Genomic DNA, 27,771 nt, shown 5'->3' with positions numbered 1-27,771 from the left:
TAGGCTCTTACATTTCCGCCTCTTTGGCTAATAATGTAAGGGTTGTTACCGTAAACAGTTGATCTTCAATAGCTAATATTAAATCTGGACACTCCGTCAGAAATAACAACACCCACTGGGGTCTCTTGCCTGTCTGCTGAACGTTAAGAAAATTCATTTTTAACCACAGATTGTGTACCGTGCAATCAGATTTCATTGGAAACAGAGACTCTCCCTTCCCCGTCCCCAATCTCCTTATTGGTCCCGCAAATGTGCTGGCTTCTCACAGTGCTATTTGCCTTCCTTGCTCTCTGACTATATTTTAGGAGTCTGTGATCACATCCCGCATGAACCTCGTTTGTATATATGTGTGAGTCATGCACAAAACACTGGATTTGATGGGGACACACACAAACGTATAATTTATACATATATATATATATATATATATATATATATATATATATATATATATATATATATATATATATATATATATATATGGAATATATAGAGCCTCTTGTGGCACAGGGTGATAAGGCAGCCGACATGCTGTCTGAAGCTCTGCCCATGAGGCTGGGAGTTCGATCCCAGCAGCCGGCTCAAGGTTGACTCAGCCTTCCCTCCTTCCGAGGTCGGTAAAATGAGTACCCAGCTTGCTGGGGGGTAAACGGTAATGACTGGGGAAGGCACTGGCAAACCACCCAGTACCGAGTCTGCCATGAAAACCCCAAGGGTCAGACATGACCCAGTGCTTGCACAGGGGATACCTATACCTTATGGAATATAAGGTAGAGAGAGAGAGAGAGAGAGAGAGAGAGAGTATACACATACACACACACACCAGCCTTTCTCAGCTTTTTTAATGTTGAGAAACCCCTGAAACATCCTTCAGGCTTTGAGAAACCCCAGAAGCGGCACCATCGTGCAGAATATGGCTGGGAAGCAAAGCTGTGGACACGCCCACCCTGGGGCCCCTCCCCTTCCCACCCCCTCCAGGCCCATCACTGGCCATTTGGGGAGGTGGGGAGAGCATGTCAACATATATGGTCATATCACCTGATAAATGTTTAACACATTTTTAAAATATATTTTTAAAAAATTAACTCCCACCAATTTGGAATGCCCTTCCAGGCCCCTCAGGAAACCCCTGGCTGAGAAAGCCTGATATATATATACACACACACACGTGTGTGTGTGTGTGTGTGAGTGTATAATGTACATACACACACACTTAGGGAATAAATTAGTTGCCAAAATCACAGCTCTCTTAAGAAGCCACTTTGGTGTACGTGATTTCAATCTTTACGATGTTTTGTTCGCTTGAAAGAGAGCAGCTTGGATGAAATATGAAGCAGACAGGAGCACACACACAAAAAAAAAGAGAATTATAGATTCATAAAGTGCTACAATATTGTTTATACAATTTACTGCCAGTTAAGCATTCATAAATACAATATCGGCTGTCAGCAGAGCTCACAGAGGCAAGACCGTAGACTGGAGCCACTATCTCATTTTCCTGTCCTTGAAATTTATTTCTGTTCTTTTCTGAAAGGGATTTTGAAGAGTTTCCTTCGTGCACTGGGACTGTGCCGCATAGTTTCTTACTCCTCTGACTAACTACATGAAACAGAATCCAAATCTCTCAAGTTGTCTGGTCTATCTTTTAAGCTGGTCTCAATTTTTTTTTTTTAAGACCATAATAAGAACCCCCCTTTTCTTGGTGCATTCATGTTTCAAACAACTTGGAGGAAGCAGTTCCATAGCATGACAATTCCTCTTTAAACTTTGCAAGCCCCTCTGATTTTTGGTTGCCCTCCACAACAGAAAGACTTTCCCCCTGTCTTCTCAAATGAACAGCATTTAAAACAGTGGTTCTCAACTTTCCTAATGCCACAACCCTTTAATACAGTTCCTCATGTTCTGGTGACCCCCCAACCATAAAATTATGCAAGGGTTCTTTCGCAGAAATTAAACCACAACTGACCAATGGCGTGAAGATCCATTGTTCATGATTTTATATAAATTGGGGTTTTTGGGGGGTTCTCAGTTCAGTTCTGCCTCTTGTCCCACCATGCCCATCTTGCTTTTTTCTGCTGCTCCAGATAGATGAACGCTCTAGCTCGATCTACCCTGCAAGGGTGTTGTGCGGATGGCGCCTCCCCGGCCAAGCTGCTTGCCCTGCCGCGACCCCTGTGAAAGGGTCGTTCAACCCCCAAAGGGGTCCCGACCCCCAGGTTGAGAACCACCAATTTACGACACAGAAGACCTTGCTCAAGGGTGCAAGAGCTGTTAAAATAGATCCGTGTTTCAGCATAGAATTTAGTGTGTCACCTGTCACCCCCGAAATGCCCATTCCCAAGCACCAGCACTGGTCATTGGCCACCACACAACACAGATTCTTACTGCCGCTGTTTTCCTAAGCATTGAATTGTATAAAGTCTGATCACTCTGGAGAGAAAAGATTGCATCGATTTGTGAGTTTTTGTGTCCGTGGCTGTGCGTGTGTAGTGAACGAGAATAGGATGATCATGTCGCTTAGCATGTTTACTTGACAGCAAATCCCACGGAGAGCCCTAGGCATTACTCCCTGGTAAAAGTGCTCAGGTGGGCGGCCGTAAAGTTGGAGAAAGGATCATCGTTAAACCCCATCAAAATCTCACGGGGTGCCTAAAGAAAAAGGGAGCAGAATTTCGGTTTTAAGACCTTCTTAGCCGCATTGGACTCAAGTGGAATCAGAAATCAAACCGCTTGAAGTCAAATGAGCAGAGGAGCACGTAAGGCTGCATGGGATTACACTGCAAATTTGTTGGAGGGGGGAAAAAAGAGAAAAAAACAGTCAAAGCAAACCCTGATTTATTGCTATGCCTGAAATCATGATATGCTTAAACTCTACGGGTGTGTTTATAACAAGTTTGCAATGTAAATTCATTCTGTTACCCGCTTCTCAGACTATTTAGAAGGGTATAATGCTGCTGAGGTTTGATTGGTTGGTTTGTATACCATCCCCTCCCGTGAATCAGCTTGGGGTGGCGCACAGCGTCAAAACAGACATCAGTAATCAATAAACCCTCCATAAAACAATACTAGGAATGACCCCCAACTTCCCATGCCACCACATTGGATGTCTCCTTAATCTGGTAGGCAGGACACGATCCGTTTCCTGCCGTCTCCTCAGCAAGTCATCTAAATGGGACAGTGCTGCTCGACAAGCTACGGGTTGGAGAGTCTGATGTCGCAGCAAACCGCAGTCAGTCAGTTACCCATACAAGAAACCCAAGTTAGCTGGGTACCAAAATCAGCTACAAACCCTAGTTTGAAATCCCAGCCAACTGATCCCTGTTTGTTAGTCTGCCTGCATCCTGTCATCATGACAAACTGGGGTTAGATCAAATCGCCTGTTATAAAGCAGGGCTTAGCATGTTGTCTAAACAGAGCCTTAGTCTTCAATTGGATTTGGGGGTGGGATTAGAGGTGGCAAATAAATCTTCAAACAAAGGCCTGTTTTGCCACTGATTTCCCATAGGAAAGGAGTAATTTACAAGCACTTTTCAGATGCTACAACTGCGTGTACCAGGAGATTGGGAGTAGCACATACTTATTCTTTCATTAACCTTTATAGGCATTATTGGTTATCTCTCCTTGCCTCAAATGCTTACAGATGTTAGAAATGCTATAATGTATCTTCTCATTTCTGTTCCATGTACACCTCCCCGAGGTGCCAAGGGAGGGGGGGTATAGAAGCCAAACGAATAAATAAAATAAATAAATGCATTCACCTTAACATGGGAAAGAGTCAGAACACGTTAAAATGTAAATAGATAACCACAAAACAGTTAAAGTAAAGATACACTAGAAGTGCACTTTCCTTATATGCCGTTCCTTTGGGGAGTGTCTCATTACAAGATATTCCCTGTTGCACCATGAGATTCATAGAATCCTAGAGTTGGAAGGAGGAAGAAGAAGAGTTGGTTCTTATATGCCGCTTTTCTCTACCCAAAGAAGTCTCAAAGCGGCTTCCATTTGCCTTCCCTTTCCTCTCCCCACAACAGGCACCCTGTGAGGCAGGTGAGGCTGAGAGAGCCCTGAGATTATTGAAGAAGAGTTGGCTCTTATATGCCACTTTTCTCTACCCGAAGGAGTCTCCAAGCAGCTTACAATCGCCTCCCCTGCCTCTCCCCACAACAGACACCCTGTGATATAGGTGCGGGTCATCTAGTCCAATTCCCTGCAAAATACAGGAAATAAACAACTACCAGAACCCCTGGCCAATCTGGCCTGGAGGAAATTCGCTTCCTGACCCTAAAGTGGCGATCGCGGTTGATTGCCATTGCCTGCCCCATGGTCACGACCTTGGTATTCCCTGGAGGTCATCCTTCCAAGTGCTTGGCAACGCCGACCCTGCTTCGCTTCCAAGATCTCTCGGGATCAGACTTGCCTGGGCTATCTGGGTCAAAATTAGAATCCGGAGTAAAGGACAAAAACGGCTTGTTTCCTTGCTATCAGACTTCCCTAGAACTTCTCTTCAACCCATGTCATCCTTTAATCAAACCCTAAAAATGCTTGCTTGCAATCAGTAACCTCCAAAGAAGAGTATTTCGGATCCGAAATTCATGCGGGGGAGGGGGAGGAGCAATTTGACGCTTTTCATATCTTGGCGGGTTTTCCGCTTTCCCCCGTTCTCTGCCATTATTGAACGTTAACAACGCTAAGAAAACATAGGAACGCCGATTTATTTTGTTTGTTAAAAATCTGTACTTTGTATCCAAAACAAATGGACTTCAGTGGATGTGGAGGGGTGAAACTCTGTTAGGCCCACGCGGTAAAAGAAATTGAAACTTGAAGATAAGACGGAACGATGCCAAACGTTCTAGAATGTACCACCTCTGCCTTCCCGCAGTATCAGAACGCACCTTTCCATGAGTCGATTAAAATTGGCACCGTTTTTCTTAAAGTGGTTGCAGAGAGATCATTCCTCTGCTGAAGACTCCTGCAAACGTCTCCTAGAGTGATTCCCCCCCCTCCCCAATCTGTCCAATCACAGGGCTGTTCTTCACCAATAGTCGTGAAATTTGCCGACACTCAAAAGGACAAGGAGCAGCGACGTTTACAACAACAGTTGGCACAGCAGATGCAGCAGCTCAATACTGCCACCTGGGGGAATCTCACAGGCCTTGGAGGACTGACGCCACAGTACCTGGCTGTAAGTAGTCATCAGATTTGATTACGGAGCACTCTCCAAGCAAACCGCAGCGTTTACCTTAGCGGAATACGGTCTAGGCCTAGCGGTTCGTTAAATTGTGGTGGGAACTGAGTTACGGGCGCTTTGGGGAGGGCGGGTTAAGCCAGGAGGGGCGCTGGAAGGTCTGCGAAAGATTTCTTTCGCAGACCCACAAAACAGCTTGGTGGGGTAGGCGTAATTTGGATCAGGGTTGTCATGTGTGGAGTTTAACCGGATCTCATGTCCTTGTCTCAAAACATCCCCCGAACTTTCCTGGGTGTTTCCCCTATGGAGTAAATGGGGGTGGGGAAGGGAGGCAAGGAAGACCAACAAGACTGTGTTCTAGGTCCTCTATCCTAGAACACAGTCTAGAACTCAACTAAGAACCCTGGCAGTTGCTATATGATAAAGATAAAGATACCCCAGATATTTGTCTCTGTATCTCACACCGTCTCCTCAAATTATGCCCCAACAGAGCAGTGAACAGGACTAGGTATGAAGTGAAGGGGGGGGGGGTACGCAATGGACCCCTAAACCAGTTCTCAAGATTATCAGTAAACAGCTGCATTTCAATGTCAAGAGCGTCGAAATTCCAACGCTGAATTGCAAATGGTGACATTTCGAGGAGGCTCTGAGCAAATAATCACTTTTTTTGACGCGAGACCCTAGGTGGCTCCGTGCACACCTGTGTCCGCATTCACTCCGCTCTGCCTGTTTAGCACCTCTGCTGTTTCAGCAAGAAAGATAACCGCACCTTTGCTGTGATTTCCATGTGTTTCTTGAAACACTGAATGTCGCTTATTTCTTTCCTTGAGTCATGCGCTTAAAAAAAAAAAAAAAATCTCCCGAAAGTTAGGTATGCAAGTTGGGAGAAAAATTGAAAGTTATTTGAAGCTTTCAATCAAAACCTCAATTTCTAGCTAGAATCCAGCACATGTCTGTTAAAAAAAAATTGTGAGCGAATTAATTTTATCTGGTAGAGCAGGGGCAGTCAACCTGTGGTCCTCCAGATGTTCACGGACTACTATTCCCATGAGCCCCTGCCAGCGTTTGCTGGCAGGGGCTCATGGGGATGGTAGTCCGTGAACATCTGGAGGACCACAGGTTGACTACCCCTGCGGTAGAGCATCAAACAATTTTTTGGATTCTGAAAGGAAAATAGAAAATCACAAGTAATAAAAGGGTGCTGGGGAAAGATTAGCTCACTTCCTTTTTGTAATTCAGGGGATATTCATTGCCACAGGAAGTGGTGGTGGCTTCAAGCACGGACAACCTCAAGAGGTAACTGGAGAAACATCTGGCGCAGAGGTCCATCGGTGGCTCTTAGCTACAAGAAATAGAGGGAACGCTCTGGGGCAGAGAAGCTCTGAATTCTTGGTGCTTAAGAGGCAACAGTGAGAGGGCCTCTGGAGTTCTGGCCAAGCTGGTGGACCTCCTGGTGACACCTGAGTTTGGCCACTGTATGACACAGAGTATTGGACTGGTGGACCATCGGAATGATTCAGTATCTCTTAGGTTCTTATGGCCCTGCTGGTGGACCTCCTGATGACATCTGGGTTTGGCTACTGTGTGACACAGAGTGCTGGACTGGATGCGCCATTGACCTGATCCAACATGGCTTCTCTTATATGCTTATGGCCCTGCTGGTGGATCTCCTGATGGCGCCTGGGTTTTGGACCATGTTTGAGACAGGGTGTTGGACTGGGTGGGCCTTCAGCCCGATACAACATCCCTTTTCTTACGTTCTTCTAACCCTGTTGGTGGACCTCCTGTTGGCACCTGGGTTTTGGCCATCATGTGACACAGAGTGTTGAACTGGATGTGCCATGGACCTGATCCAACATGGCTTCTCTTATGTTCTTATGATACGGGTGTAGGGGTCAATCTGCTTTCTGGAATGTGGCTTTCGAAGACCACCCTGCATTACAAAGCAGCAAATTCATATTTTCTCTCGTGTACATGCTTGTGAGAACCTGTCTGGTCCTGAATTTTCACATTATACCTCTGATGTATGCATGGCTGCAAACAAAAATCTGCTGTATTCGATTCTCACAAGCACCTGGAGTACTGTGTGCAGTTCTGGAGGCCTCACATGGACCAAATTGATAGGATGCTGAGGAGAGTGGTGAGGATGATCCAGGGTCTCGGGACCAAGCCCTGTGAGGAAAGGCTGAGGGACTGGGGAATGATCAGCCTGGAGAAGAAGAGGCGGAGAGGGGACAGGATTACTCTCTTGAAATAATTTAAAGATTGTCCCTTGGAGGAGGGCAGGAAGCAGTTCCTGTTGGCAGCAGAAGACAGGATCTGCAGTAATGGGTTTAAACTTACATATTGAACGGTACCAGCTACATATCGGGGGGGGGGGGGAGGGTGGATTTCACAGTCAGTGTAGTTCAGCAGTAGAATCTGCTGTCTAAGGAAGCAGTGAGCTCTTCCAACAGAAAAAACATTTTCTCAGATGGGGGAAGTCTTTTTTCATTCATGGGAGATTGTTGGAGCGGAATCACAGCATAAATAGCAAGAAAAAAAAGCAAGAGTCCTGTAGTATCTTGTAGCAGGGCAGGAGCTTTTGTGAATCACAATTTGCATCTTCCCTTTCTCTGAAGAAGACAGCAGCGGCTCAGGGAAGCTGCTATTTCGCCCCGTGTTTTTTTGATCTTTAAGGCGCTTGCTCTTTTCTACCGCTACAGACATGACTACCCATCTCGATCTAACCCCTTTCACCTTGTATGGGTGGATGCAGTGCCCCACACTTTTAAAGAAAAGAATCATAGAATCATAGAGTTGGAAGGGTCCACAGAGGCCATCTAGTCCAACCCCCTGCTCAACGCAGGATTAGCCCTAAGCATCCTAAAGCATCCAAGAAAAGTGTGTATCCAACCTTTGCTTGAAGACTTCCAGTGAGGGGGAGCTCACCACCTCCTTAGGCAGCCCATTCCACTGCTGAACTACTCTGACTGTGAAAAACTTTTTCCTGATATCTAGCCTATATCGTTGTACTTGAAGTTTAAACCCATTACAGTCCCAGGGGAGTGTACTTTGTTTGATTGTTTGTTTGATTGACTGATTGGCGGATTTCTATGCCAGCTAGCTTGCCGAAGCTGACGTCATTCATTAAAATACAATAGCAATCCGTAAAGCATACAATTAAGATCCCCCTTCCACCCTCCAGACCAGGGGTAGTCAACCTGTGGTCCTCCAGATGTTCATGGACTACAATTCCCATGAAAGGGTTCCCATGAAAGGGCTTCCAAGAAAGGGTTTCTAAATCTGCCCAGTGGCCCCTTTGAGACAGATAAAGTTTAATTTCTGTGTCAAAGCTTCTGTGTGCATTCAACACTTCTTTAGACTCTTCAGCATCTGACCAAGTGGGCATGCCCACAAAACTTATCCCTTGAATAAAACTTTGCCGGTCCTAAAGGTGCCCTCTGAACAGACTTCATTCTGTTGCCATAGGGCAGAGGTAGTCAAACTGCGGCCCTCCAGATGTCCATGGACTACAATTCCCAGGAGCCCCCTGCCAGCATTTGCTGGCAGGGGCTCATGGGAATTGTAGTCCACGAACATCTGGAGGGCCACAGGTTGAGGATCCCTGCTCAAAAGTACTTTTTCAGGAGGTACATAGACCTGGTGTGGGAATGAAGGAGAGGTCCACTTCCGCAAACGTCCTGCATTCACAGGACCAGGGGCTCATGGGAATTGTAGTCCATGAACATCTGGAGGACCACAGGTTGACTACCCCTGCTCCAGACCTACGTTCAGAAACCAACAAAACCCACCTCCCTACCAAGCCGCCAAATGGCTGCCATATATGCCCAGGTCACCAGAGGAGGAGCCAGACTTTCCTCATCCCAGCCTGTGCCAAATACCCCACGGAAGGGCTCTGCCATACAGGCCCTGAAGTCATTCCTTCAGGGATCATCAACCAGTGTGTACCCAGAGAGCGCGAAGCCTGTGCAAGGTACAGCCGCAGCGCAAAAGAACGATGCACGCAGGCGTACGTGAACGCCATAACGTATCTAGTGGCGACTGTATGCGAACTGAGAATCTCTTTGTACACCGTGGGTTTTCCCCCCTCTTCAGTATCCAACAGGATGTCTGTCGGAAAGAAAAACCGGCGTTACAAAGGTCAGGGTTGACTGTGGTGCAGACTGTGGCCGACAAGCTTGGATCAACCACCGTGTCATGGGTCCAAGGTCGGGCATATTTTGTGCTTTGAGAAGAACATGCACGTGTTAGTAGCCTGTCAGGCAAACAACGTTCTGCGTCCTAGAGAAGCAACCTTTTATTTTTAAAAAAGCATATTTTGTATTAATGATTCTTTTTACAAATCCAGCTGCTCAGTGTTCACTTTCAAGCCTCGTTTCTCTGCCTTCGAGACTAGAAGCATTAGAGAGAAGAAGAAGAAAAAAGGAAGAAGAAAGAAGGAAGAAGAAGAAGAAGAGGAAGAAGAGTTGGTTCATGTGCTGCTTTTCTCTACCCAAGGAGTATCAAAGTGGCTTGCAATCGCCTTCCCTTCCTCTCCCCACAACAGATACCTTGAGAGGTAGATGATGCTGAGAGAGCTCTGAGAGGAACGGTGACTGGCCCAAGGTCGCCCAGAGGGCTGCATGTGAAGGAGTACGGATTAGAGGCTGTCACCCTTAACCATGACACCAGGCTTGCTCTCTTGAAAAAAATAGAAGATAGATGCATGAACAGAGCAAGACTAGAATCCAGATAGGATCCCTGTTAAAGGGTAGTTATTTCAGAATGGGGCTGAACTTGATTCCTTTTTGATTATTCTTTGATTATTCATAAGAACATCAAAAGAGCTCTGCTGGATCAGACCAGGGGTCCATCTAGTCCAGCATCCTAAGTACATAAGAAGAGCTCTGCTGGATCAGACCAGGGGTCCATCTAGTCCAGCATCCTAAGAACATCAGAGGAGCCATGCTGGATCAGACTAGAGGTCCAACTAATCAGCATCCTAAGAACATCAGAAGAGCCCTGCTGGGTCAGACCAGGGGTCCATCTAGTCCAGCATCCTAAGAACATCAGAAGAGCCCTGCTGGGTCAGACCAGGGGTCCATCTAGTCCAGCATCCTAAGAACATCAGAAGAGCCCTGCTGGGTCAGACCAGGGGTCCATCTAGTCCAGCATCCTAAGAACATCAAAAGAGCTCTGCTGGATCAGACCAGGGGTCCATCTAGTCCAGCATCCTAAGTACATAAGAAGAGCTCTGCTGGATCAGACCAGGGGTCCATCATGCTCAGCATCCTGTCTCCCACAGTGGCCAACCGGTTGCCCAAGCGGGCAAACAGACAGGGCGTAGAGACTGTGGCCTTCTCTAATGCTGCCTACTAGCATTGTCTTTCAGAGCTTTGCTGCCTATGACTTCCTTCAGGTCCCTGGCTAACAATCATGGATGGACCTCTCTCCTGATCTGCCTAACCCCGTCTTGAAACCATCCATGCTAATGGCCATCGCTACATCCACTGGCATGGAATTCTACATTGTAATACTTGAGAAAACAAGTATTTCATTTTGTCTGTCCTGGACCAATTGCCCACTAGCTTCATTGGGTATTCTTGCGTGACACACCTAGCACTGTTCAGAACGTAGGAGGTGGTCCCTTACCATGTTGCTAGAGACAAGTGAAGCCTCAACAGTGCTGGAAATGGTGATTGAAAATGGCAACATCTTTGGGAGGGGTGAATGTTTTAATTGATTTAGGGGGTGGTTTCCCAACAAACAATTCTGGGTCCCTTGAAAGCCACGGCAAAAGGCTAGTCCAGTGGGAGGTGCTACCTCAGTGCCCGGTTGCATGGGATTTTATCATGCTAGTAAAGTGCTCTCCAAGGTAGAGCAGTCAGACAAGACATGATGTCCAGAGAGACTATAGATCTCAGAAGGAGCATAACTCCGCATACGTCCGTTGCTGGGCTCTGATTCATACACGCACAAATCTTGCTTGATGACCAGCAGCCATATGTGTGAATGGCCCCCATTTACAAAAGCTTTGCAATCAAAGCAATGCAATAAAACCCCAAATATTTTCTTTTGGGAGTTCCCTCGGTGACTCTCCGTGCGGCCATGCAAGTCACTGCTTAGTTTCATGACATCATGCCTGTGCGAACTGACATCCTTTAGCAGGCAGTGCTTTTATTTATTTGTTTTGTTTCTTTATTTGTTGTTTGGATTTCTAGGACTGACCCTCCTGGCGAGCCAGCCTGGGTTGGTTAACAACATCATGAATAAAACATATTTTTGTTTTTTAATTTTTATTTGTTTATTTATTGACTGCCACTCTCAGTCTAGGCGGCTCACGGCAGTTTGCAACGTTAAGCATAAAATAAAATCCCCATGGTCCCACCCACCCCCAACAGACTCAATGGCCCCTTCGACCCAGTGTCTCAGAGAGGGTGTTCGGAGGGTTTTGGAGGAGGGACCCAGCAGATCTTCCTTGCCCTAGCCTCAACCGAACACTTGGTGGAAGAACTCCATCTTGGAGTTCCTGTGAAACACTGATGGCTCCAACGGGGCCCTAAACTCTTCCAGGAGCTCATTCCAGCAGATAGGGGCCAGGACTGAAAAGGCCCTGGCCCAGATCAAGGCCAGGTACACTTCCCATGGCCCAGGAAGCATCAACCTATTCAGGTTTGCAGTAAGAATTAAAATAGCAATAAAAGAAAAACAGAATGGGTTAAAGGCAATCAAATATAATTTTCGTTGCTGTGAAAATTCAACCTGAAAGGGGATATATATGTGTTTGGGCCCATTTATACACAAGGAAACTATCACTGAATGTAAGCAGCAGTCATCAGCTGATGGGCACGCGTGTGTGAACCAGCTCACCTTAGGACTGGCAGGAGGATGTGTGATCTGCCTCCCTTGAAAGGCAGGGCTTCTGCTCTGCTTGAGGAAATTCTTTCTGGTACAGGCATTGCCCTCTTGATGAAAAACGAAAAGGGAACAAAACCCCAACCTGAGAAGACAAGTCGGGAACCTGAAGGGTGAGCAGCAAATGTATATCCAAATTAAAATACAAATATTTACTATTAAGTGCACATTAAGAAGATGTGCATCATTGCAGGTACAGTCTCAATGGTTGCACATGATGAGACCATAGGCCAGGGGTAGTCAAACTGCGGCCCTCCAGATGTCCATGGACTACAATTCCCATGAGCCCCTGCCAGCAAACGCTGGCAGGGGGTCATGGGAATTGTAGTCCATGGACATCTGTAGGGCCGCAGTTTGACTACCCCTGCCATAGACTGAATGCGGTTCAATCCAGAGGGTCTTCTTCATGGTCATACCCCAGGTACACATATAATAGTACAGTATTACAATGAGACCTGGTCAGTGGGATGGATGGGTAGGTGGATGGATAGATGGGTAGGTAGGTAGGTGGATGGGTAGGTAGGTAGATGGATAGGGAGGTAGGGAGGTGGATGGGTAGAAGGGTAGGGAGGTAGAAGGGTAGATGATAGATAGATAGATAGATAGATAGATAGATAGATAGATAGACAGACAGACAGACAGACAGACAGACAGACAGACAGACAGACAGACAGACAGACAGAAAACATGACGCTCCCAACAATATTCAAGATTCAATCCTGAGCATGCAAACTTTTTTTGGTTTACACACGAGGAGCACACTCAGGATTGAATCTTGGCCCTGGGCCAACCGGTGGTTCTTGACTACTTTGATTGTGAGCACCACGTCTTAAATTATTATTGTCATGTTTGTCGTCCTGCCGAGGACCTCAGCTTGAGGTCCGAGACCAGGATCGTAATCCTGCAGTTGCTATTGGCCAACGCGGGGCTGCTGGATCCAATCAGTTCCTAGTGCAACTGATCAATAGCATGCACCGCTGGGGGGTCTGCTAGTGTTCTAACCTATATACTTCTTGGCACTGTCAGGGGGTTTCTCGGGTCACTTTGGTTCTCTGTGCCTTAGAGCTGGAGTCCATAAAGAGCTGAAATGATCTCGCAGTGTCCGTGCCTCCATAAACTACATGTTTAACAATTATTATATGCATATATATTGCCTGACCCTTGATAAAGACCCTCTGGGTTGAGCCATGTATGGTCTACAGGTTATACCTTGCTCAACCATCGTTCTGCCCGTGCAAATTCGTACAGGCTGTGCCTTACATTTTCATGTTGCTCTTAATCCTCTTAATGGGCAATTAATAATCAATGCGGGTACTTTAATTTTGATAGATGTTCGCTGCTCAACCTACGAGCTCCTGATAGGCGCGGGCCGATTCATGTGTGCAGTCATGACTGGGCATGGTTGTGATCCCCCGGATCAGCATGCGTGCGTGATCTCAGCCCACCGCTTGAGTTTGACCGAGCCAGGTCTCCCACTCGGGGAAAGCGTAACGCCAAGAGCAGAGAACGGGTTAGGGCCCTCCTCCCCTTTCATTCGGCACCGCCCCCACGCTCGTGGGCTCACGCGATCTCGGGCTGTAGCATGAATGCATGTCGCTGAAGGGCTGTCAAAAACGGGAGCCCGGACGGCTTAAGCGGGGAGGTGGGAAACAGGCCCCGATTGACAGAGACGAGTTACGGTAACCGCCACGCCGCGGAGGGCGATGATTAGTCACGCTAGGGTGGGCTGAAATAAATCTAACACCTGGCTGTTAAAAAGAGTAAATTGATTAATTGTTTTAAAGCAGCGATGTTATTGAGTTTCCCCAGTGTCTGTGTGTTTCTTAATAGAGATTAGACATTAATATGGATTTACAACATCGACTCTGGGGACCTTCATTCCAACACCAGGCAGAAGCAAGAGACTGTATAAATGTAAAGGAAACTATAAGTATCCCAAATTTAATTTGATTCAGATAATTTTGTTTCAATCTTAACTTGTTGCGCGATTAACCTCGTTAACGTTGCCTTTGTTGTTTCGTTGATCCTCCAGCTTCTGCAGCAAGCGACCTCCTCCAATAACTTGGGTGCCTTCAGCGGCATTCAACAAATGGCTGGTGAGTCATCGTTCGGGGGGGAGGGGCTTCATCCATGGGGGGGGCGGCGGGGAGAGAGACTGTCAGTCAAATGGCATCATCTGAGGCATTTTTAAGCTTTGCATGTTTTATGTGTGTTGGTGGAGTTTAAATGTGCAAGAGTCTGGTGCACCAGGCTGCTTAAAAGAATCAAACAGTTTCATGGAGGAGAGAAACTTTCTATAGAAAGAGAGGAGCGAGAGACCTGACTGTCTAACTGTTCTGTTCGTTCTGTCTGTTCTGGAGGCAAGCAGGGAGGAAGTGTGATCAAAGAAGAAGGAAGTCTTCCATTGAGCCAATCAATACGCTGGAAGGGATTATTTGGAAAACAAGTTCCTCTTCTAACTATGCTAAACTCACATCTCCTCCCATGCCCCCTCGAGGACATTCCTTATATGCCTTTGAATCATGCACCCTACAGATATTGCATATTCCAACACATTGAAGTAGTGCAGGCCAGTGGTCCCCAACCTTTTTATCACCAGGGACCGGTCAACGTTTGACAATTTTACTGAGGCCCGGAGGAGGAGGGCAGTCTTTTGCCGAGGGACATCACCGCCGCCACCTGAGCCCCTGCACCACTTACTTTCCCACCAGCGCCCCTGACTTCCCGCCACCCACTGGGGGGCGCTGCCAGCAGCAGCTGTGTAGTGCCACGCCGAGGGGGAGCCCTAGCCATGGTGGCTGCCAGAGAGCACCAAAGGTGAACTGGCAGCAGAGTGGCAGGGTGGGAAGAGGACGAGGAGGATCCGCGGCCCGGTACCGAATGATCCACGGACCAGTCCCGATTCCTGGACCAGGGTTGGGGACCACTGGTGTAGGCTACAAATTTCAGCAGTGTCACCCAGGGTTTCATTTTTCACATGAATATACCTTGTACTGAATCAGACCATTGGTCCATGAAGAGCAGTATTGTCTACGCTAGCGGTCCCCAACCTTCTTCTGGTCGGGGACCGCCTCCGGGGGTGGGGGAGAGCCAGCGGTCTGGCTGCCGCAGTTGCTCATAAACGCGCATGCCCAATTCCTGCGCATGCACGTTTTGGCCACCAGGTGGCGCTAACACACATGCGCAGAGTTGCCGCGCATCTGCGTTTTGGCCACTAGGGGGCGCAAACGCGCATGCGCGGCAGTTCCATCTTTGCGGCCCGCCACCGGGCTGCCGACCGGGGGTTGGGGACCCCTGGTCTACGCAACCCACCAGTGGCTCTCCAGGGACTCAGGTTTGACTCAAGACACCAGGGATTGAACCTGGGACCTCCAGCAAGACAAGCAGATCCTCTACCTCTGAGCCACGGCCCCGCAAGATTCCATGTATTTCCAAGGTGGGACCTCAGAAGTGGATACTTCCATCAGTTGAAGTTTATTTCATTATTCCTTTGCCACATTTTCATCTTGACCTTTCTCCAAGGCAATCACAGTGGTCTGGCCTTATTCTCCATCCCTCCATTTTGTTCTCCCAACAACGACCCTTTGAGGTAGATTAGTCTGAGAGAGGGTGACCGTCCCCAGCAATCTTCATGGCACAGTTGAGCTTTGAACTCACATCCCTTAGTCCAAACGTGCTAGTAGGGCCACCTTGAAGCTTTTAAGGTTGGGTTACCATATCAATTTGGCCAACATCTCAGAAGAGCAGATTAGATCTGGGAAATAGCATTGGGCAGGGGGTTGTTACACCCCCTTGATACCGTCATTGTGGTCCAAATCGACACAGTCCTGAGATTCAGAAAAAGTATTTAGGAGTTCCCATCCACAAACTCCCAGTTTTCATTTTGTCCACTGTCCCCTGCCACCCCCTTGAGCCTTCACAGAATCAGCCTCTCCGTCAGATGGCTCTCCAGCCTCTGTTTAAAACTCTCCAAAGATGGAGAACCCACCACCTCCCGAGGAAGCCACTGAGAAACCGCTCTGACTGTCAGGAACTTCTTCCGGATGTTTAGACGGAATTTCTTTAGCATTAATTTCATCCCATTTGTTCTGGTCCGTCCCTCTGGGGCAAGAGAGAACAACTCTGCTCCCTCCTCTACATGGCAGCCTTTTAAATAGTCACCGTTTGGAAAGTTTTCAGGTGAACACTTAAACCATCTGAGATCTCCACAAAAGGGGGCATGTGAAACAGCCCTTAATGTTCTTTACTGAGAGTCTGCCAATCGTACCTATTTCAATATTCATGGAACTGCGCATTCTCGTCGCTCTCCCTGAACATGTCGGGGGAGACCAACAGCGAGAGGTCGTTCCTGATCTCAAGTGTGACGTTTCAGCCCATGCCTGAGCAATCAAACTAATGATCGCCTTGGCTCAGTTCGATAATAAGCAGCAGCTATTAAAAACACCACCTGAGATTACCGGGCCTTTACCCTCTTTTTATCCAGGCTGGCGAATCTCTTCTTATAATCATGGGAAATTAACTAAGTGACTTTAAAAGAAAAAGGGGAGAGCACAAACTTTGTCCACGCTATTACAAAGCAGAGGGTTTTTATACTAAAAACCAGTTTGGTGTGGTGGTTAGGAGTGCGGACTTCTAATCTGGCAAGCCGGGTTCGATTCTGCACTCCCCCACATGCAGCCAGCTGGGTGACCTTGGGCTAGTCACAGCACTGATTAAACTGTTCTGACCGAACAGGAATCTCAGGGCTTTCTCAGCCTCACCTCCCTCACAAGTTGTCTGTTGTGGGGAGAGGAAAGGGAAGGCGAATGGAAGCCGCTTTGAGACTCCTTCGGGTAGAGAAAAGCGGCATATAAGAACCAAACTCTTCTTCTTCTTCAGTAATCTCAGGGCTCTCTCAGCCTCACCCACCCCACAGGGGGTCTCTTGTGGGGAGAGGAAAGGGAAGGCGAATGGAAGCCGCTTTGAGACTCCTTCGGGTAGAGAAAAGCGGCATATAAGAACCAACTCTTCTTCTTCTTCTAAATCAGCAAATTGGAGATGCCTTCCACCGGCCCAATAAAACAAAAAGGGATTTGGGCTCTCCTTACATTGTTTTCATGGTTTCCTCCCCCCCCCCTCTCTGTTTATTATTATTATTAATGCCTTGCTTTTGAATGGATTTTGAAGTGCGCCTGTGGAAAAGGGATGCGTTGCTCCCCGCAGGCCTCATGTGCCTCAGCCGTACAATACGCCATAATGGCGGTGGGATCGGAGACTAACACGAAACCAGCTGTCTGACAGGATAAATTGGCCCACAGATGACAGTATCTCTGAGTTATTTTCTCTGGCTCAGATCCGTTGGCAAGCCCTCACGGTTTCCATCACGTTACACTTATCATCTACCCCACAGGTTCTCTTCCTCCCTATCCGCCCCACCACCACCACCCTCATCAAAAATATATCTTAATATGATAAACAACATTTTCACAGTCAGAGTAGTTCAGCCGTGGAATAGGCTGCCTGAGGAGGTGGCAGTCTTCAAGCAAAGGTTGGATACACACTTTTCTTGGATGCTTTAGGATGCTTAGGGCTGATCCGGCGTTGAGCAGGGGGTTGGACTAGATGGCCTCTATGGCCCCTTCCAACTCTGTGATTCTGTGATTCTGTGATTTAAGGGCTGCTGATCACCGTTTTGATTTGGTTAGCTCTGGATAACCCCAAAGCACTTTTTTCTTACGTTCTCACCACCCTCTGTCTCTGAATCCCTGTTTAGTTGGACCAGTTCCCACCTCTGGAGTTTTCTTTCCCAAGAGATTCTTAAGTAAAGTCGAAACCTAGATGCTTCCCAGAAGTCCGCAGACACCTGCTGTTTGGAGTGGGCGTTTTATTGGCCTAGAAGAAAAATTATTTTAGCTTCGTCCGGTGGAAATGCAGGCCTCTGTGCTTGAGAGGAGATGAGTGGAGCGTAACAGGACCTCAGTAAATTACATCCAGCATTCCATAACTGGCAAGGGTACATCTACCCATCAACCACCAATTTGGATATATTCCATTTCCTTCGGTATGTTTTCCCTCAGAAGGAGACCCAAACAAATGGTTAACCATGTAAACTAAGCTTGTTATTCCTGTTTGGTCCTTGCATCTGTTAAAAATCCTCATTATGCTTGTCTGCTAGTTTTCTGCTCACCCTCTACATATATGTACGGGCTGGTTACTTGCATTTCAGTGTATTTGAAGAAGTGTGCCTGCACAAACTTTGTTAGTCTTAAGGGTGCCACTGGATTCAAAATTTGTTCAGGTCCTGTTCACGTGAGCTTTTTAAAAATCTGGTCCTCAATTTTTTTGTTATATAGCCTGCTGTGAGAGCTTACTGACTGCGGTGGGAAAATTAGTAGTAGTAGTAGTAGTAGTAGTAGTAGTAGTAGTAGTAGTAGTAGTAGTAATTAAGACTACTGTTACCTGCCATGAGCCTTTTAGGGAGTGGCGGGAAATAAATTCAGTAGTAGTAGTAGTAGTAATAGTAGTAGTAGTAGTAATAATAATAATAATAATAATAATAATAATAAATATTATATATTTATTTTATCTTTGAATTTATATACCACTGCTTACCATTAGTCTCGTGGCGGTTTACAATAAAACAATAAAATATAATAACCCTTAAAACCCCTTAATATATAAAACATTAAACATTAAAAGATGGCAATATAATCCGAGTTCTAACTCCCACTCCCTGTTCGGCCTGTGGTCAAATGATTATAAAATATTATATTGTATAAAGATGATGTAATAAATATAATTATAACATTATAATGTGATAGTTAGAATGTTATAATATTTATGATTAATAAAGATCTGTAGGACAGTAGGGCCATAAGGGAATCTCTTACTCATACCAGGAATTTGTGATTTGTAGATGCACCACATATTCTTCCTCTATGCAAATACAAATTTAAAATTGGTACTTACAATGACTTTCTGTTTCACACTAAAATCGAGTCTGTGAGTCTCCAAACTCCAAAAGGACAGTATGTGACCTTTCCGTGCAAAGACAGTAATCGGACTTTCTCTTGCCTTGTTCCTTTATTTACACAATAGGTCTCTTGCCTTTCTGTCCTTACAAGGGCCACCAAGGCGGCTAACCATTTAAAACATGCTTGATTTTTTAAAATGACCTTTTAAAATCATCACAATCAACTCCCCACAAACACACATAATTAAAACGTTTTTTTTTAAAGAAAAAAGGACATACAGAACACAAAAGAGCAATTAAGGACGGATCAATGAAGGAATGCCAAATGAAACAGAAACAAATCTTCACCCACTAGTAACCGAGAGCGACAGAATGGGACAGACAAATCTTTCTGGGGAGAGCATTCCGGAGCTTTGGTGCCATAACCAAAAAGACCGGGCCCCAGGGTGTCACTTGCCTGATCTCAGAAGTGGGGGGGACCCAAAGCAGGGAAACAAAGCCGTTTGTTTCTCTAAATATTTATATAAGCATTTATATCCTGTTCCTTCATGCAAAGGTACCAGGGCTGCTCACAACAATGCAGAATAAAATGTATTTAAACATCGCCCCACACACACACACACACACACAACCTGGCAGGACTGCACTCAAGAGAAAGCTAGATATCAAAGGCCTGGGTGAAGAGGTGTGTTTTCACCAGGTGCTGAAAACCATGCAATGAAGGCATCTGGTGAATCGCCAGAGGAATCTTCTGTACAGTCTGGGGGCCACTGTGGGTCCTGTCCCTGACCTGGTGGAATGAGCTCCAAGGAGAGCTGAGGGCCCTGACGGAACGTTCTCAGTTCCACAAGGCCTGCAAGATGGAGCTTTTCTGCCAGGTCTTGGGTTGAGGCCAGTGCTAGTAAGATCTGAGACCCATCCAATCATCCCCCTGAGGCACTGTTTTTATCAATAAGGTCTCTCGAGCCGGAGGGAGGTGGGATTTTTCACCGTTAAGGGGTGGGTTTATATAGGGGATTTTATTTATATGGGTACCCAGCTTGCTTGCTGGGGGGTAAACGGTCATGACTGGGGAAGGCACTGGCAAACCACCCCGTATTGAGTCTGCCATGAAAACGCTAGAGGGCGTCACCCCAAGGGTCAGACATGACTCGGTGCTTGCACAGGGGATACCTTTACCTTTACCTTTTTATTTATATGGGGATTTTAATGTTTGGCCAATTACCGTTACCTACCACGAGCCACTGCATGGCAGTGACAGGACATGAATTGAAATACATATACATATACATATACATATACATATACATATACATATACATATACATATACATATACATATACATATACAGACAGACAAGATAGATAGATAGATAGATAGATAGATAGATAGATAGATAGATAGATAGATAGATAGATAGATAGATAGATAGATAGATAGATAGATAGATAGATAGATAGATAGATAGATAGATAGATAGATAAAAGGTTCGTCCACATCTCACCGCCCCTTGTGCTTCTCAGAGAGGTGGAACTACCAGAAGGTAAGCCGCTTTGAGACTCCTTCGGGTAGAGAAAAGCGGCATATAAGTACCAGCTCTTCTTCTTCAGTAATCTCAGGGCTCTCTCAGCCTCTCCTCCCTCACAGGGTGTCTGTTGTGGGGAGAGGAAAGGGAAGGCGACTGGAATCCGCTTTGAGACTCCTTTGGATAGAGAAAAGAGGCATAGAAGAAGCCACTTTTCTTCTTCTTCTAATGTGGGGGTATGACCATTCAGCCATGCCATTTATCCACAATTCCCCACCTTAAATCCCATCTCTGACAGATTCAGAGCCCATGGACAAACCACCGGATGGGCTAGACTGTTAAACCCGCATTTTGTTATGTTCCTTTCTCCTTCTAAATAATAATGAACTGCCTTTTTTAGTGGAAGCATGAAACAGCCTAGGAAAACGACCTCGTGTGGGACTGTATGTTATCTCAACCCTTGACAGATCAGGCCCCCTTTATGGAGATTCATGGGGATGAGCAGTTGGCTCACTTGGAAGCTGAACAACCGAGCGGTCGCGAATTGTGGCATGGAAACCTCAGGCCTCCGGTTTTACTTGTGCGTTAACAGGCCTGCAAGTGCGATGTGTGTGGTGGCTGCTACACACATATCCTGTGAAATGTGCTAATGGGCCTTATGAGAAAGATCTGCAGCCGTCCATCTGCCGGTTTTTAACAGGCCTGATTGGCAAGCGGCTGTAACAACTGACATCTGTTCGGTGCTTATTGATATGTAGATTTATGGTAATTGCTTTGAACAATAAGACACAAAATTACCTAAGGTGAACATTAAATTAAATTTTCATGGCCCCCTCTCCGTATAAATCCATTTTTTTGTTGTTTTTGTTTAAAAAAAAAAAAACCTTTACGTTTCAAGCGGGCATATTGTACATCTGTTATGAACATAATTTAATTGTAATTTTTTTATCTGCCACGCAGCGGAATCAAAGATGGGATCTTTGCTCTCCTGAATATTAGCCAAGCTTGATAACGTACTGGTATCCCTGAGATCACTGAAGGCAGAGTCAAATTCCACTTTTATTTTTGCAACGGTTTTGCGGTCCCCCCCCCTTCCAAATTAAAGATTAAGAGTTATTTTGTATCCGGGAGCTCGTTCCCGACGGGCGGAATTTTTCCGCTTTTTCTTCTTTTTAAAAAAGCGCTCCTCTTTCGGGCCGCGCTTTCGAGTTTAAGGGATTTGCATTTCTTCAGAGGCCGCTGCGTTTGAGGGATGTTCGGCGTTTTCAAAGGAAGATGATCAAATCATTTTCTGTCCAGTTCTGCTGCGGGAGCAAAGAGGAATCTTTGAGCTGTTTAAAGCGAAAGATTCGGCAAAGGAAGCAGGCCGCATGTTAATCTCATAAAAGTAAAGGACAGTCGTTTTTCGGGGGATCTGGGAATAATTAGATTGGTTTAGACGTTACGAGGTTGGTTTTTTTTTTCTTTTTAATTGGCTCTGGCTTTCTATCATGTTTCCTGACCATGGTTGAGGGGGGCAGCTTCCCACTTAAGTGTAGCTGAAATTTTTCTTGGGTGCTTTAGGATGCTTAGGGCCGATCCTGCGTTGAGCAGGGGGTTGGACTAGATGGCCTGTATGGCCCCTTCCAACTCTATGATTCTATGATTCTATGATTCTTACAGACTATAGTGACTGTGGGTTAGGGTCTTCAGGTCCAGATTTCCAGGGTGGGCTTTGAGAGACAGGATATGTGAACAATGTTGCGAACGACGCTGCATTTTTTTTCCTGAATAGAATAAACAGTAGTTCTAGGAATCACTGGAAACTTGGTGGTAAAACCAAAGAGTTTCTTTTGATTCCTAGAGCTACCCTAAGTCACTTCCAGGTTTTACCCGGAAGTGACATAGTGATGTCAGTAATATAGCTTTCTTATTATTATTTTCCTCAGCAGTGGCATACTGGGCTTATCAATAGGAGGTAGATGGTAGATGATTTAAACAAATCCAGCCACACACCATACAATAGGTCCTCATGACAGAATCAGCAGTTCTTGATTTCCTCCTTTCTGTGCCTGTTTTGTCGGGAGCTTAAGGCTGAGGGGAAGCAATTATTTCAGGGTAAACAGGTAACGATTACTTGATAAAATCACCCCAAAGTAGAAATTAGGTAGACTGCAGGGAAGTGAAGAACAGTCACCTGGCAGCACAGAAAAATAGCCAGACTGTTTCCCTCAGTAACTAAATGGCTTAGTTTGAGGGAAGCTTGGGGGTCTTGAGACCCCTGATAGGGCAACAGCACAGGTTTGGAATTCTGACGTTACCTGATTCCCAAGCCAGGACATTTCCTGGAATTTGTACAAGCACCCCGGCTTGGCATTGACTCTTCTGACCAACCACTAGCGTTACCAACCTTCAGGTTTGATCTGGAGTCCTCCTAGAGTTACAGCCATCCCCAGAGATGCATTCCCTTGGAAGAAATGGCCCCTTTAGATGGCCAACTCTATGGCATTGCCCCCAACGTTGAACTTCCTCCCTGCACACCCTCCCCAAACCTCCAGGAATTCCGGAAGCTGGAGCTGACAACTCGACCAATAAGCTGGCAAGACTGGAGGTTTTGCTCTGCAAACCCCGCCATTTTTAGCCCTGTAGGGTCCGTTGAGACAAGCCACAGAGAAGCAATTGAAGAAGAGTATGAAGACCAAGCTTTCCCCTGGGATGCAACAGGGGAAGCCCACTGGTGTTCAAATTATTGGCTTCTCCAAACCGGCCTCAGCCGTAAGCCTGTCTTGCAGGCCCTATGGAACCACACTAGTTCCACTAGGGCCCCGATGTTCTCGGGGAGCTTGCTCCACCAGGCCAGGGGCCAAGGCAGAGAAAGCCCTGGCCCTGGTCAAGGCCAGTAGGACTTCTTAGTGGCCGGGGACTTTCTGGCAATTCACAACCCTTTCACTTGGTGTACTTTTAGGCTCTGGCTGGCCCCGTAAAGTCCTGGTAATATACTGAACTCGCAATGCAAGGGCAGCTGAGCAATTACATGACACAATAGTTAACACCCAATTACCGAAGCTGATAAGGCTTTGCAATTAGAGTGTTTTGGACTTTGCAAATTTATCAAAGGTGACAGAGAAAGGAGGAGGAGAGAGGGCTTGTTGTTTACATGCAGCTTAATGTCAGGGAAGAAAATATTGAGTTTGTCTGAGAGCCTTATTGTTGAGTTAAAGTCTGTTTGACATATCTATCTGGATTCTTTGTGGGTTGTAGGGTTGCCAGTCTCCAGGCGGGGGTGGGAGATCTCCTGGAATTACAACCGATCTCATGAGAGCTAGCTTGGTGTAGTGGTTAGGAGCGGCGGCTTTTAATCCAGAGATTAATCCACTCCTCCTCCACATGCAGCCAACTGGGGGGAACCTTTTGAAATCCGATGGGATGGGATTTGTCTGAGCTATGCAGACCAGAGCATCAAGGCACAAGTGACGTGTCAACCCCAGCAAGGGGCTTTCGAGACATATGAGAGGCAGAGGAGATTTGACATCGCCTTCTTCTGCAGAAGCCGTCTTTGGTGAAGAAGAAGAAGAAGAGTTGGTTTTTATACCCAAAGGAGTCTCAGAGCGGCTTACTCAAAGCAGCCTCTCCCCTGAGAGGAACTGCTCTTTGAAAACAGCTGTAACAAGACTGTGACTAGGTCAAGGTCACCCAGCTGGCTGCATTTGGAGGAGTGGGGAATCAAACCTGGTTCTCCAGATTAGAGGCCACCGTTCTTCACCGTGACATCACCTAAGAACTGACCCTGCTGGCTTCTGAGATCTGATGAGACCAGCTTATCTCATGCCACTTCCTCTCCCAAGTGCCTTAAACCAGGGGTAGTCAACCTGTGGTCCTCCAGATGTCCATGGACTACAATTCCCATGAGCCCCTGCCAGCATTTTCTGGCAGGGGCTCGTGGGAATTGTAGTCCATGGACATCTGGAGGACCACAGGTTGACTACCCCTGCTCTAAGCCATGGCCCCTTCCTATTGACACAGCAAGACATCAATATGTCACCAATTTTGGAGGAACACAGGTTGGCTACCCTCTGCCTTAAACGATTTGCCCAAAATATCACTGAATGTCTTGGGCTCCCTCCTCCCCCCCCCTCCTGGTGCCCAAGCCCATTCTCAAAAATGTGACCGGTGTGTTTCCGAGAACCCTATTCCATAATAGATTCTGATGGAATCCTGCGGTAAATAGCCACGATACCGGTCTGCTGTTTACCAGTAAGACTGGTGTCGATTTCGTTCAGAAGTCCATTTTGAAGACTCAAAGACAACAGGAACGGAAACCCTGCTTGAGCCGGACTTGCACAGTCGTGAAGCTCTGTGGACCTGCGTCTTCGACGTGCCACTCGGCTATTTGACATGTTTTGACAAGCGGTGCTGAATTGCTGAAATGCATCTGCCGTATCCTGAACAGGGAGAAGGATAGTCGCAAGGGGGGGAGAGGCCAGGGCCCCCTGGCAGGACGCAGGAGTTGCATGCATAAAGCATCTGGTTGAATTCCCAGCCTCTCCAGGTCAAGGAATCCAAGATAGCGAAGCCGGGGAAAGATCTCTGCCTGGCCTCCAGAGAGCTGCTGGCAGAAAGGACAGAGCAAGGGTCCCCAACGCAGTGCCCGGGGGGCCGTGGCATTGGCCACCGAGCATTGCTAAAATGTGGGCAGGGCCAGGTGGGGCCTGTCCCCAGCAAGGCTACCAGATTGCTTATACAGATCGAAAGGGGCCCTGTTAAACATGGGGGGCCTCATATTAAGCTTATTCTTATTAAACTGCACCGGTCCAGTTGAATTCCGGATCAGGCATGTGCACTAAGGGGAAAATCCGAATCGCTTTGGGTTCGGAAGAACCTGCTTCGGACCATGAGAAGCCCAGCCAGAGCGGCTACTTCAGCCGATGTTTCGGCCAATGTGCTTTGGACGTCTCCAAAGCACTTTAGCCAGTAAAATCTCACCCCAGTTTCCCACCCCCGTCGGGCAGGCTGAAGTTGAGCTGCCGTGGTGGGCATGGGGCTTGCTTTGGGGGGCGGGGAAAGCAAGGGCCAGCTCCCCCTCCTCAAAGCCCTTCCCTCTGGACGGGGGACCAGCCGCAGGGGCGGGAGGGATTGGCAGCAGTGGAGGTGGCCCAGCAGGGGGCAGGTTTTTATACCCCGCTTTTCACTGCCTGAAGGAATCACAACGTAGCTTACAAACGCCTTCTCTTCCTCTCCTCACGGCAGACAACGACGTGAGGTAGGTGGGTCTGAGACAGCTCTGACAGGATTCCTCTGTGAGAACAGCTCTAACAGGACTGTGACTAGCCCAAGGCCCCCCGGCTGGATGCACGTGCAGGAGCAGGGAATTGAACCCGGCTTGCCAGATTAGAAGCCGCCACTGTTAAATGTCAGACAGCGGGTGGTCCCAGCTTTTTTTCACCAATCCAGTCCGTAGCCCTCATTGGAGAACTGATCGTAAGGTTCATCTTCACAAGCAGATATTCACTAAGTCATAAGTCCAAACTCAAAAAATCTTACCCTGATCTCTCCCTCACCCTGATTTTATGACATGCTCTTTTAAAAACTGGGAGGCATTGCCAGACGGCACAGAGAAACCCTAATTTATTTATTTATTTATTTTAAATTTATACCCCACCTCTTGCAACAATTGTCTGAGAAGAACGGTGTAGACATGAAGAAGAAGAGCTGGGGGCTTCCCCCCAGCTTTTTACCACTCAAAGAGGTCTCTAAGTAGCTTACAGTCGCCTTTCCTTCCTCTTCCCTCACCCTGTGAGTTAGGTGGTGCTGAGGGAGCTCTAAGAGAACTGTGATCCAAGGTCACCCAGCCGGCTGTATGTGTCGGAGTGGGGAATCAAACCCGGTTCTCCAGATTAGAGGCTGCCTCTCCTAACCACTACTGAATCCTTTCCGAATTGTCCAGTTAGCTTGTTGAACAACCCTCAAGCAGGACAGGGAGGGGCCATGGCTCAGCGGTAGAGCATCTGCTTGGAATGCAGAAGGTCCCGGGTTCAATCCCCGGCATCTCCAGTACAGAAGGCTCTGGCAGCAGGCAATAAGAAAGGCTGACTCCCTGGAGAGCTAATGCCAGCCTGAGTCAAGAATTCTGGCTTTTGATAGACCAACGGTCTAAGCTAGGTGAGGCCCGGAGACTAGGGTTATGTGCGGTGATGTTGGGTATTTGGACACTGCTGCGCACAGCCCTACTGGAGACGACCCTACTCAACCCTAGTGAGCTCCCGGAACTGCGACTCATCTCTGCACCACAGGCTCCGCCCCCAAATCTTCTGGACTGCCCCCTCTCGACTTGCAAGGATCTGAGCCCGCTTCCCAGAATTACGAGACTGTCCGGCTATTGTAACGAACCTCGGTGCCGACGCATCTTCTGTCTTTCCCCCGCAGGAATGAATGCTTTGCAGTTGCAGAACTTGGCCACGCTAGCTGCTGCAGCGGCCGCCGCGCAAACCTCAGCCACCGCCACCAATGCAAACCCGCTCTCCACGACCACCGGTGCCCTTGGAGCTCTCACGAGTCCAGGTAGGCTGGCGGGTTTCGTTCGGGGGGTGGCGGTCACGGTCCCTGTCTCTGCGGAGCATAGAAACCGCCGCAAGGGAAGGGCTAGCGGGAATTCTCGTCGTTGCGCACGGAACCTTGTAATGCAGGGGTAAGTCAAACTGCGGCCCTCCCGATGTCCATGGACTACAATTCCCATGAGCCCCTGCCCGAGTTTGCGGGCAGGGGCTCATGGGAATTGTAGTCCATGGACACCCGGAGGGCCGCAGTTTGACTACCCCTGCTGTAATGTGTCACAGATGGGGAGGGATGTGAACATAAAACGGCATGCGGCAATTTTAAGAAAAGAGATTCGGAATGTGAGCAAGGGTGTCGGGTTGCCAGTCTCCAGGTGGTACCTGGAGATGTCAGATTCTAGCCGGTCACGATCGGTTCCCTGGAGAAAATGGCTGCATGGGAGGGTAGATGGTATTTCGCTGTGTGCTGCTGAGGTCCCTCCCCTCCCTAAATTTCACCCTCCCTAGGCTGGAAATTCTCTGCCGCCCTCCCAGAACGGCTCAGAGCGGTGTACGTAATACAATTAAGAATGAACAATGAATCAAAACCAACCCTGGGAATGAACGTCAAGCATTGACAGCATAAAACATCATAAAGACCTAAGTAACAATTTAGCAGCATTTAAGTAAAAGCAGCCTCCA

At 47.3% G+C, this 27,771-nt stretch overlaps 1 protein-coding gene and 1 non-coding gene across 23 annotated transcripts in view; both read left to right on the top strand.

Annotated features, from left to right (window-relative positions):
- Nucleotides 1-27,771, top strand: part of CELF2 (CUGBP Elav-like family member 2) — a 529,514-nt gene that overhangs the window by 466,057 nt on the left and 35,686 nt on the right. For 11 of the 22 annotated variants that reach the window (XM_077340258.1, XM_077340257.1, XM_077340256.1 and 8 more), the window contains 4 exons: nt 5,024-5,182; nt 13,913-13,996; nt 14,115-14,178; nt 26,963-27,097. In XM_077340258.1, the coding sequence (XP_077196373.1) occupies nt 5,024-5,182; nt 13,913-13,996; nt 14,115-14,178; nt 26,963-27,097 (442 nt within the window). The remainder of the gene's footprint in view (nt 1-5,023; nt 5,183-13,912; nt 13,997-14,114; nt 14,179-26,962; nt 27,098-27,771) is intronic. The other 11 variants (XM_077340265.1, XM_077340264.1, XM_077340270.1 and 8 more) reach the window with 1 other exon arrangement.
- TRNAS-GGA (transfer RNA serine (anticodon GGA)) lies at nt 26,516-26,590 on the top strand. Its single transcript has one exon. It is a non-coding gene; the product is annotated as a tRNA-Ser (tRNA).

This window comes from Paroedura picta, chromosome 5, assembly GCF_049243985.1.
Source record: "Paroedura picta isolate Pp20150507F chromosome 5, Ppicta_v3.0, whole genome shotgun sequence".
NCBI lineage: Eukaryota > Metazoa > Chordata > Lepidosauria > Squamata > Gekkonidae > Paroedura > Paroedura picta.
This window is presented reverse-complemented; position numbering and strand designations above follow the sequence as displayed.